Source organism: Enoplosus armatus, chromosome 7 (genome assembly GCF_043641665.1).
Source record: "Enoplosus armatus isolate fEnoArm2 chromosome 7, fEnoArm2.hap1, whole genome shotgun sequence".
NCBI classification, from domain to species: domain Eukaryota; kingdom Metazoa; phylum Chordata; class Actinopteri; order Centrarchiformes; family Enoplosidae; genus Enoplosus; species Enoplosus armatus.
The window spans coordinates 11046615-11058421 of NC_092186.1; the positions used below are offsets into that span (position 1 = coordinate 11046615).

At 41.1% G+C, this 11807-nt stretch overlaps 1 protein-coding gene across 1 annotated transcript; it reads right to left on the bottom strand.

Annotated features, from left to right (window-relative positions):
* Nucleotides 1-1297: 1297 nt before the first annotated feature.
* Nucleotides 1298-9836, bottom strand: map2k2a (mitogen-activated protein kinase kinase 2a). Its single transcript, XM_070908272.1, has 11 exons — nt 9208-9836; nt 8771-8981; nt 7526-7672; nt 7256-7333; nt 7081-7132; nt 4722-4846; nt 3898-4111; nt 3654-3718; nt 3456-3517; nt 3176-3221; nt 1298-3059 (listed from the first exon to the last, which is right to left on the bottom strand). Exons 1-11 carry the CDS (start codon nt 9294-9296, stop codon nt 2949-2951), a joined length of 1200 nt encoding a protein of 399 aa, XP_070764373.1. The 5' UTR covers nt 9297-9836; the 3' UTR covers nt 1298-2948.
* Nucleotides 9837-11807: the final 1971 nt, after the last annotated feature.

Consider the following 11807-nt stretch of genomic DNA (forward strand, 5'->3'; position numbering starts at 1 on the left):
TGTGCCTGCGGCTGTAGGCTTTCACTAAACAAAGTCCTGGGGTCACTGGGAAACAGTTAATATTAACGTTACTCTCTAAGTAGCGTTAGGTTATAATATCGAGTTTAAAATTCAGAGTTACCCCGAAGTTGGACTTGTTTTATTGGTGAGGCACAAACTTTGTCACCCAGCTGTGTCTGAAAAGCTCGAGCAAGTTAAATATTTTTTAATAACTTTAAGACTCCTTCCTCATAAACCGGTAATAAGCTAACTTAGCTAGCTAACGTTACCCAGAACGCCACTAAATGTTGAACCGAGGTGGCGCTAAAATATATATATTAAAAATATGTAATGAAAAGAAGTATATCAAAAAGACCAATTACCAGGTAGAAGTAGTCTGCACTCAACTCGTCACCCATCCCTCAAACTGTGCCATCAGTTTATTGAAAGTTAGCTAACAGGTACAATTAAGCATAGGTATTGTTGCTATGGTTACCTGCACTTTGCGCACTGATGCCTGGAACCATGTTTATTTTAGCAGACACCTGCCAGCCAATCACAAACGACTGCATCCACAGGTTAGGGTTAGGAGTTGGGAAACATCATCCAGGTTATGCATGAAAGTGAGTCTGAATATTAAAATATCCGGAAAACAACATATACACACTACAACCAGGGCCTTAGCAAGGATTTTGGAAATGCTGGTCACGAGTCCAAGTCCCCCCAGCACCTACTGCCTGCCCTGTAAAAGTTTGACCTGACCAACAAGTTTCTAAAATTATTAATTGTTAATTATTGACTGTTTATATTTAATTTATTGTTAACTGTCTAATTATATTTTGTCAACTATAAAAATATGTATTTTATACATTTGATATCCCTACATAGTCTAAATTCCATCAAAGCCTTCTTCACACTCTCAAAGCTGTGGTGGGGAAATAGTTTTTATTTTTATTGCAATGACAATTTAAATGACTCAGAGGGTATTGGAATTATTTTATGAAATACTCACCATGTTTAGAAGAACAAACTATCCACCAGGTTGCTTTTTTCCTGGAAAAATACAAAGGACATGACCTCAGTGCTCTCAATAGTAGCTATGGCCCTGACATCAGTTAATATTGTTTTGTTGAAAAGGGATAAATAAATTTAGTAGTCTGGTAAAAAAAAATCCAGAAAATGTGTACCTCCAGTTTTAGTCTATTAGAGACATAGCTGCATAGTAATGATGACATAGTAGATTTCAATGGCTGCTAGAAATGAATAACTTACAGTACATTCACAAATAAGTTTTATTTTAATCTTTTTATACATTATAACCATATCCAACACATTTTTATATTATAATAAAATGACTCCTCTCCCTTGTCATTTACATAAATCAAAAATTTGTATATTAAGACTGCAAAATAGTACTCCTGTAACTTTTGTATATATCTTTGTACACATACAAGTGACAATGCATTCATTTTGCTCTGAACGAACGCACATTTTTGGGGGAATAAGAAAGGGCAGCCATAAGCAGAGAGAATACAAGAGCTCTAGCAAGACGGCAGGCTAGCAAGTAACACCACCACCACCACCATGTGACCAACACTGACCTGGGTTAAAATATTCAGTCAATCCCTTTTACTACTTGAAGCGTCTGAAGTTCCACTCAAAGTCGGTTTGTACTTTTACCACAATTAATTGGGTTAAATCACAGGGAAAGGGTTTTCATTTGTTTTTCAACCCAAATCTTTTTCAAAAGCACGCCACTAGGCTGGTTGTGTCCCAAGAGAAAGCTTGGAGCGCCACACGTAGCAGTACAATGAGAACATAACCAAATACACTTCAGGGGAAAGTACAGACCAACAACAAAGAGAAAAAAAAGTTAAATCAGTCAACGTGATTGAAATCTCATTTCGACATTGCAGAGATTCAGGCTTTTGATAAAAACACCAGCTAATCATCCCCATCATGACCTTGGGAAATAAAATACACGTACAGTATTAGAAAGATAATAAACCATGCTATATCATCCCATGAACACATTTTGATCATTGTTTTCTCAATGTCAATAAAGACATTCTGGCATATATCAGGCCTCCACAGCATGTGCCTCCTCCCATACGAGAGACACGGTGCAGGATGTGAATTGAAATGCATGTCGAGGAAACAATGTCAACACAATCAGTGTAGATCACTGGATGAAAAAAAAAATAATCCAAACATTCATACATTGATATACTGTTCATGAATGTGCATACAAAAAAACTGATTAGGCATCGAAAAACTAGTCATGAGTACCCTCTTTGGTTTGTGACACTGTTCACAAAGTGATCTTTAGAGTGATCGCTCATTTACCAAAACGTGAAAATGACTCCTTATTCGAACATTTGTCCTGCACTCTAGACTAAAATTTGATTATTATATTGGAGGTAATTGCAAGGTCTCCGCAGAGAACGTTTTAGCATGAATACGTTTGAAAAACATATTAAATCAAAGTAGCTGCATTCACCTTCAATAAAACCAATTGTAGATAATATGTTTGGATTTCTGTCTGTTTGGAAACCTCTACAGCAGGTCATTTATTAAAATACAGTCCCACAAGCCATCAACTGTTGTGTTACAAAATATTAATACAGAATATTCAACAATACAAAAGAAGTTTGTCAATCAATGCAAATTCAGCAGACACACTGGCAGCCCTTCAGTGCTTTACATCCTCTGTAGCAGTGTGGAAAAGTGAGCTGTGGCTACTCTTGACACTGGCATGGTGAAGCTGTGGTCTTACTGTACAATGACTCAACGGGCCCTGCTGCTGGTGAAGAAATAAATGAGGGAGGGAGGCCAAAACCGTTTTACCCAAGAGCAAGATGAAAAAAGTGCCAATGTGTGTGTGTGATGGCTTGTGTAAGTGTATGTGCAGTATATTTATGTGTATGCAAGCCAGACCCAGAGGTGTGGTCGGGGCAGTGGGGGCCTGTTCACTCAGTGCCGCGGGTGGGAGTACTGGGCTGGTTGAGGCCCATGGTTTTACACAACCAGCCGGCAAAGTCCACTTCCTCTACTTCTGATCGTTTGATGAACGTGTGACTCTGAAAGAAAACCAGAAAAGGGGCACAATTGTTTGCACTGCTAGCTTTCATTAATACAAAAAATAATAACCAAATTAATTGAACTATCAGATGAACGACAAAGTTCAGGTACCCACCATCAGCATCTTCAGATCTGCTCTCTCAGCTGGGTTTTTGATCAAACTGCACACACAAATGACATCAAAAAGTTTACTGACATGAGAGACTATAGAACTGCTTCTGTCAATGACGGATTATTATTTTTTAAATTTTTTTTCTCCAAAATAATAAATTAACTGCCGTCTTCATATCACATAAAATTTAAATACTCTACACTATCCACTTGCCATGATTCATTTTTTCTTAAAGCAGATAAGTGCTTGTTTGGTAGCTCACTCTAAAAATGCCAACACTCACCATTTTGTCACAAAGTCCTGGAAGTCGTTGGTGAAGACCCCAAGTGGCAGTTTAGGAGGCGGCTGAGGAGGAACCAAGAATCAAAAGATCAAAAACAGAACAATGAAAGCAAACATGGACAGTGTGCTTGTGTGTAGAGAGATAAAAATATGTGTGTGTTTACGAGAATATGTTGTGCAAATCAGCGCTTTCTCAGACCTCATTCACGATGTAGTCCAGAAGCTCAAAGATAGCCATGGCGGGTCTACTGTCCATCCCATGTCCTGTGGAGAAGTCGTATATCAAGGACACAATTACAATTTATTGCCTGGAACAAATTCATTTAAATAATATCTTAAGCATGCTTATCCAATTACATCTGAAAGCTTTTATCCTGAAAACATGAATGTAAAAATGCTGTCACGGCTAAGTCTGTACAAATCTACATGTATGCGTTTCATACCGCTCACGGGCCTGCCTGGAGGTCTGGGCCTCTGCATGTTGGTGTGTGGTTCTCCCTCGGCCCCGTCCATAACGGCCCGTCCAAAGATGGCCTCCAGCTCTTTGGCTTCTGGTGAGGGGATGGGGTAGCGGCCAATCGCCAGCTCCACCAGAGACAGACCCATGCTCCACACGTCAGACTGAACAGAGTAGTGAGTGCCCTGCAGTCTCTCCGGCTGTTGAGAAACACACGATCTACGTCAGAGGGAGCAGGTAGAGCCAAGATGCCAGGCAGGAGAGAGGGTTGGGCAGAGGGCTGGGTGGGGACGGCACAGGAAGTGGAGGAGAGGATAATGGGAGGGGAAGAGGAGGAGGTGGGTGTTATGGCAAGGAGAGTTGGGGTGTGGTGAGGGCATGAGGACAGAGGATGGGAGGGTTTGGCAGGAAGTGAAGAGTAGCTTTTGACTGTTTCAGTTAGGAGGGTGAGCAAGGGCAGGTGTGTGTGTTGGGAATTATGATGAAAGGGCAAGTGTCTCTACACCACTGGTGCTTTGTGGGTAGGATGGGACAGAAAAGCAGCTTTCGGCACTGCACCCACCAGGTGTCTAAGAATGAGGGAAAAGAAGGACGAGAAAGATCGAGCACAGTTGCCTCGCTCTTTGCCAAAGAGTCCTTTCCTGGGCACAGCCCTCAGTTCTTGGCAGGGGAGTGAGGGAGGGCCAGAGCAAGGGAAGGCGGTGGGGCGGGGCCAGTGAACAAGAGCAATGTGAGAAAAAGAGGAGAAGGAAAGTGGGGATAGGGCCAGAGAAAAAGGGGTGGGGGCGCAGCCATGCAGAGCTGACTCACCGACATGTAGGAGCGCGTTCCAACAAAGGAGTTGGCCATGGAATCTATGAGCTGGCCGCTCACTCCAAAGTCGCACAGCTTGATCTCCCCGCGAGAGTTGACCAGGATGTTGGAGGGCTTGACATCTATGTGGCAGAGGGGATGTGGACAAACAAACAAATTCACTCAAATTCAAACAAGTTTTCACTGAGACTTGAGTAAACATGACAGATGAGGTACAGTATGAACACAACACTGTACTAGCAACCATTTGAGCTGTGCAATTTTTTTTAGGCGTCAGGATGAAAGGTTACAATAGGAAATCATGACTTAACAAGTAGCGAATATGAACACTGCTATGTATGTAAGTATATATGAAGATATATGTAGGGGCATGAATGTATATGTGTGTATATATATGACCGAAGTTCACCATATGTACTGCATGTATCTGTATGCATTTCATGTGAGCTTTCTGATACATAGCAAATATCTTCTGCACATTTTGCAACATAGAATGACTTTAGAGACAAATATTAAAGACCAGGACTAAAGTCTGCCATGAAGGATGCCCGCGGGTGGCATGCACAGCACCTCCCAGCTTAGTCTGTGGTGCCGCGTTGATCGGGCAAGGGTGAAAATAGCTACAACTCAAGCTGAGCCCCTGCTATAAACAAGCCTGGGCCTCCACATTTCCCGCTCATCACTTAACAACATCCTTCAAAATAATGGGGTAAAATCGAGCCCTGCACCCCGCCCCCCTCCTCCCACGACCAAGGACACGTGAGGAGTGACTGAGAAAGAAGTGGCATGAAAGAGCGGGAGAATGATGGAGGGAGACACGGAGGGAGGGGTCAACAAGGCGCGGCTGCTGTATAATCACATCTGAGAGGCTGTAATTACTGCTTGAGCTCACAGAGAACTGTTCTAGAGTACCACCGACCCTGTAGCACTGTGAGACACTGAGGTCCGACTGCTGCCTTCACCTTTGCTTTTCGTGACAACACGGCCATGGTTCCTCCCTGGTGTGCTTTGGAAAACCAGTCTGCCTTGGACTTTGCTATGGTGTGACTTGTGATTTTGTTTGAATGCAAAGATAATGTTTTTTTTACTGAGCCTTTTTTGCTTCATGCTACAAATTTCTATGATCAGTAACTCGTGATATTCCCCAAACAATAGCTTGCCTTGTGGTGAGCGTGCTAAAGATCTTAAGATGTTGATGCAGTACATATGGAGGAAAAAGCATGAAGACAATTAATAAAAATTTTGATGAAAAAGTACAGGCACGTCTGGAGCCGGTCTAGTGAATGTGGCGCATTTAAAGTGGTTTCACTAACAAAGAAAGTTCATAGACATTTGGAAATAGCGATCATAGCTACATGCTTTTTATTAGTGTGTTTGAGCATGTTTGAGTGCAGCAAGGATAATGTCAGTGGAAAATTAAAGGATAATCCTGCATTTTATTTTTTAAATGTGATGTGTAGACTGTAACATTTGTATGCTCTGAAAATCTCTGCTAGTTGCCTCAAAAGCATCTGCAAAATTTAGCCACCTCTAATACTGAAGGGATGGGAATCATTATATTACCCACAACAAACGGCCATTAAAAACAACAACTACATTGTATTATTTCTAAATGAGGATGACTTTCCTGTAACCTGAACACGACAGAGTTGCCCTATTGGGCATTTCTATACATTTTATGGCTATTACCAGAAAAAAACAACCCGAACATAGTTCAGATTTATCTTTCTTTAACTACGTTGTAGCCAAGAACCTGTACTTTTTAGCAATAAAAGTCTACTTTGAGAATTCGACTGATCAAAATTACAAAAAAACAAAAAAAACAACCTTAACCCGAATAATCTTCCTTGTACACACACTAAACAATCATGAGACTGTAGTGAAAAACTATACTGCAGTATAATTCTCAGTCACTATGCCATAAAATATAATTAAAAGTTTATCTAACAATATTTGTAGTCATCTTGCTCATGGGATATCTGAAGTCAAAGGCTCTTCAGGTTGAAAATAACACTCTGGTTTTAGTAAATTCACAGGATATAAGCAAATAAAAGAACCTAAAATGGGATTGTGTGATAAATGTTGCATTAAATAGAATGCTTGAGATACAATTATGTGATGTGCAAATGAATTAATAGTGCTACTACAACATGAATGTACACAATACTACACTCCACACCTTAATGTCCACATACACTCTGATCATCATCATAACCCAATAATTCTGTTAGTCTATCACCCAAAAATTTGATTCTATAAACCACACTCAGTATGTCTTGTGCTGTGGTGATTTGAAAATGTTGCAGAAGGGATTCTGAGAGCAACGTGATTCATTGCGACTGAAGAACACCCTTACCTCTGTGCATGATCTGGTGCTTCTCCCGTAGGTAGGCTAATCCCCTCAATACCTGTAAACAAGACAGGAAAATCAAACCGCAACCAATTTTAAAATGACATACATGTCACATCTGATAAGCTGATGATCTGAAACATCACATAAATAAATGCAACAGAATAAGTAAACTACATACAGCTATGCTAACTTTTCCCAGGATTTCTTCTGGGATTCTTCTGGCTTCCTTCAAGACCTGGTCCAAGGATCCACCATCCTGTGGAGACAAGATGCACAATAAATATCTGACATATCGTTTTAAAAACATGCACGCAGCTCTTTGGTAACAAATATTTTGCACACGAGTAAAATACTCAAACTTTCCTGTAATTTAAAACCACAACATAATGTTATCCAACCACATCAATCCTATGTTCACTGGTAGTAGGCCCTGCTAACAGTCTCTCACCATGTGCTCCATACAGATGCTGATCTCCCCATCGCTGTAAAAGGCCCCATAGAAGCCCACAATGTAGGGTGAGTTGCATTCATGCAGCACCTGCAGCTCTCTGATAATCTGGTTTCTAATGGCAGGCTTGATTTCCAGGTGGATCAACTGAGGAGGGAAAGAATGACACCATAAACTGCTGTTCTGACAAAAAGAAATGCAAAAGATGCCGTTACATCATTTGCTGACCTCCTAACATCCCAAGATAACACATTTCAATAGGTGGTGGTTGGCATAACTATAACACTTTCCAGCTTGTCTGTGTGTTGTGTTAGCAAACTCACCACACGCTATTTGGGATTCCACATGTAAAATAGTTTCAATCACTGACACAAACCAGGTGAGTCACACACAGAATGTTTTACAATAGTGATAAAAACAATGATAAATGCAAGTTCCCATATATCCAAATTGTTTGTCATCATTTGTAGAACTTTTAGGGGAAATTGAATTAGCGTGTCAACACACACCTAAAGGCTTGACAGCCTGCAAGCTCGTGCTTGCTCAATCTGCTGCTGCAGTGTCCCAATAACTCACTGTAAGTCTACAACACTATAAGAGGCAGATACACCAAACTATATTTGAGAAATTAAAAGAACTATATTGGCAAATGGTGGAAACACAAACTAGTCTGTGCTCTCTGATAGACAAACCATGTGATTGAGGCACTGCTCGTAAATTACCTGAAACATATCTTTGGCAATTCTTCATTGCAATTTGTTTTTATGATACATATGCCGCCAATGACGTATCTGTGACAAGTTAATATTGGCCTATATATTGGCCCAGATGATCTAACAGTTAATCTATTCTATTCCACCATTTAACTTCTCTCCAAACTGTACACTGCAGCCCCGAGTCCATCATGAGGACACATTCATGTCTTGATCTTGTCCAAGTACAGATGATGAGAAATATCACAGCTATAGCCAGGCCCTCAAAATTCTCATTCACGTTAAGAATAACTGCACTGTACTGATGTGTTGTTATTGTTGCATTCAAATGATGGCGCATGGGGTGCTGTTCTCCACACAGGAAACTGGGTGGCTCCATGCAACCAAGCCAGCACCAGTGCTATGGCACGATAATGAAAACTGAACTGCACTTGAATTCCTACAAACACCTCTGGCGTGTGCATTAATTCAGCTCCCTCCAACTGTCACACTTCTCCTGCAACAAAATAATTCAACAAATGTTCATTTTCACCTTCCGAGCCATGACCAAACCCGAGGGTTTGTGGCGGACCTTGTTGACCACTCCTCCGTTCCCAGCACCCAACTCACATATGGGGTCAAAATCCTCATCCTTCAGCTCCCCAACCTGAGCTTTCTGGGTGAGAAAGGCTTCCAGTCGTTTCCTCTGTTGCTCGTCCAGGTCAAGCTCGCCCAGTTTCTTTTGTAAGGCCTCAAGGTTGGCTCTGTGGGGAAGAGACAGTTGGTTCAGCAGAGTTTAATACACAGAGAGAGAGAGAGAGAGAGAGAGAGAGAGAGAGAGAGAGAGAGAGAATAAGACAGGAACATTTAACAACTATCAAAATGCATAGTACAAAAGTTATACAGTGCTAGCAAAAGCACAACGCAATTACAGACATTCTGTCTTTACCACAGGTACAATTCATTCTAACTCATACTGGGGCTACTCACTCAGATGCAGCATCAATGGTGTTGGAGGTGGCCTGTCCCTCCCCAATGGGCGTTATGTTCAGGGGAACGGGTCTTCTTTTGGGAGCCATTTCAATAACTACCCGAAACGACTTTCTCAAATAACGCACTAACCTGCGGTGAGCTGGTTTCCTTTCTCGAAACTCAGTCTGAGAAAAAAAAAAGTAACAGGATCAGCTCTAGATGGCTAATAACTTGGCTAGCTAATGTTAGCAAAGTTAGTATACTTTCGGTAGCATGTCAGTCAGCTATTTCGGTGACATTAAATCGTATCATGCCGAGGTGCTTTCTAAAAGTCAGCTCGTTTTCCGGTTACTTTTAGATTAAACACATTGCTATTTTTCTGCTTCTTCTGGGTTATCTACCTGCTGCTACTCGCCACTAGCCGCCTAGCTGCTACTAGCTAGCACCAGCTCCTGGAAAAATCGTGCCCTGCGTCTCTCAGTCCTAATGTGCAGCCCCTCGCTCCTCAGCTTTCACAAGACAACGGGCCGCCACGGTTTTACCGGCAGCTATACACCGACTGGCTTCCCTCCGCAAGACGACAGCGTCCGAGCAACAAATTCCTCCGTGTTTCTGTCCGGGGTGTGGGGCTCTGAAGCGAAAAGGGCTTTGGCTGTGGCTGGTGGTGCTTCAATACAGGAAGCAGCAGCTGCAGCAGCATCAGATCGGTGTGTGACACCCACAGGGAGAGCCCTTCATAAATAGCGCGAGACTGAGGCCGTCTGACAACTTGATACGAGAGATGCCGAAATGTCATGGGAGATGTACGACATCTGCATTTTGTGATAACACCTCCGGTATGTTTTTAATGCGGTAAAAGCCCAGTTTAACCATATCTTATCCACCCCTGCTGCTTTCTTATGTGTTTAATGTCAGTTAGTAAACAAGCTGCGAAGTACATTACTGCCACCCAGTGGTGACAAGAGGGAACTGAAGATTTATAATACATTTTAGTTGATTATCAGAATCAGAAATACTTTATCGATCCCCGGGGGGAAATTACACAATACGAAGTCATGATGAAGGAATAAAGGAAAATAAGACAGACAGTATTGCGCACTATACGATATAGTGTATTTAAAAATAAATAAATAAATCCAGTACATTTTCAGTTTAAAAATAAAAAAGGACACTATTTCAGGGTAAAAATACATGCAATTGTATTTCTTTATGTAATTCTTTAAAGTTGTGTTTGATGTAGTAGGCCTGTTTTCCTACTAAATTCATGTAAAACCTGCAGTAATGCTTTTCAGCCTGAAGTGATGGTTATTTTTTGCATAACATACTTTGTACTCCTTAATATATGTCAAGAGCAAAAAATTAATTTAAGTTTCGATGTCCTAAAATATTGTTTCCAACATTTCCAGTTCCAGAACAGCTACTAAATGGACCTCGTGGTGGGATCATTTTGTCAACTGTTGTTTCCATGGTCAAGAATAAACAACAAGCCTTTAAAGTGCTCCATGACACACACACACTTTTCAAAATAAAACGATGGCAGACATGTTTTTAAGAACTGATTTTAATTAATTCCACACGTCAATAACAGCTGTTAGAATACGATCATTTTAAATTTTACAGTTTTATCCTCAACAGGCATCAAATGTGTCCCCAGATGTGAGCATTTTGGTACAGGACATAAAAATCTCCACCTTAACCAGTCCTCCCAGTCCTCTGTGGCATCAGCTTCGTGTGCTGCTGCCCTCAACAGCTTCTTATTGTCCGTTTGCCTATAGGAACAACTGGAGGCGATTCAAGGCTTAATAAAATATTATTTAAATTTTATTGTCTTTTAATATGAACATATAAAAAAACACAACAAACAAAACATTTACATCATGGATTGTAAGCCTCTGCCCATGCTACCTTATGCATTATTATAAGAAGAAGAGATGCCACTACAAAAAGACCAGACCCTCAGCTCTCTACAGCGCCCAAACAACCTGCAAACAAATCTGGCTCAGTTCCACAGAGGCAACCTGCCCCACCTCTCATCTTTAACCATAAGGCAAAGAAAATTTAGGAGATCCGTTCAAATAATGACCTTCTATACCTATCAACAAATGAACAATGTCATTTTATATGTATAGTAGTTACTTACAAATACAAATTGCCTAGTTCAAGACAGCTATTAGAGTTCTTTACATCATTTTGCTCCAAAGCACTTGATAAAAGAAGATCCTTTTCAGGGACAGACTCTGATGTATTACAGGCAAAGTGCCCGCAATCCATTTTGTGTGGATTATCTAACATTTTTCCATCAGTATATTGATTTTTGTAAGTTATGTCAAAGTGTCAAAAGAACGAGAAAAATGGAAGACCAGATTTGTCTCGACCTACTTTTCCCAATCAACTCTATCGGGGGATGCACTTGCAACAGTGAGGACCCGGATCAATGTGTAAATGTCATTTCTCTGTGCATCTGAGCAAAGTAAAAGAAAACCAGATTCTGTGCTGATCAAACCGCAACAAAAAGGAGGATGAGAGAGGGAAGCATACAATGCAGAACTAATCTGACTCACTACTTTTTCCCCTACCCTTCCCAAGTGTCTCACAGTGGAGCAGGACCGCCGCTTTTC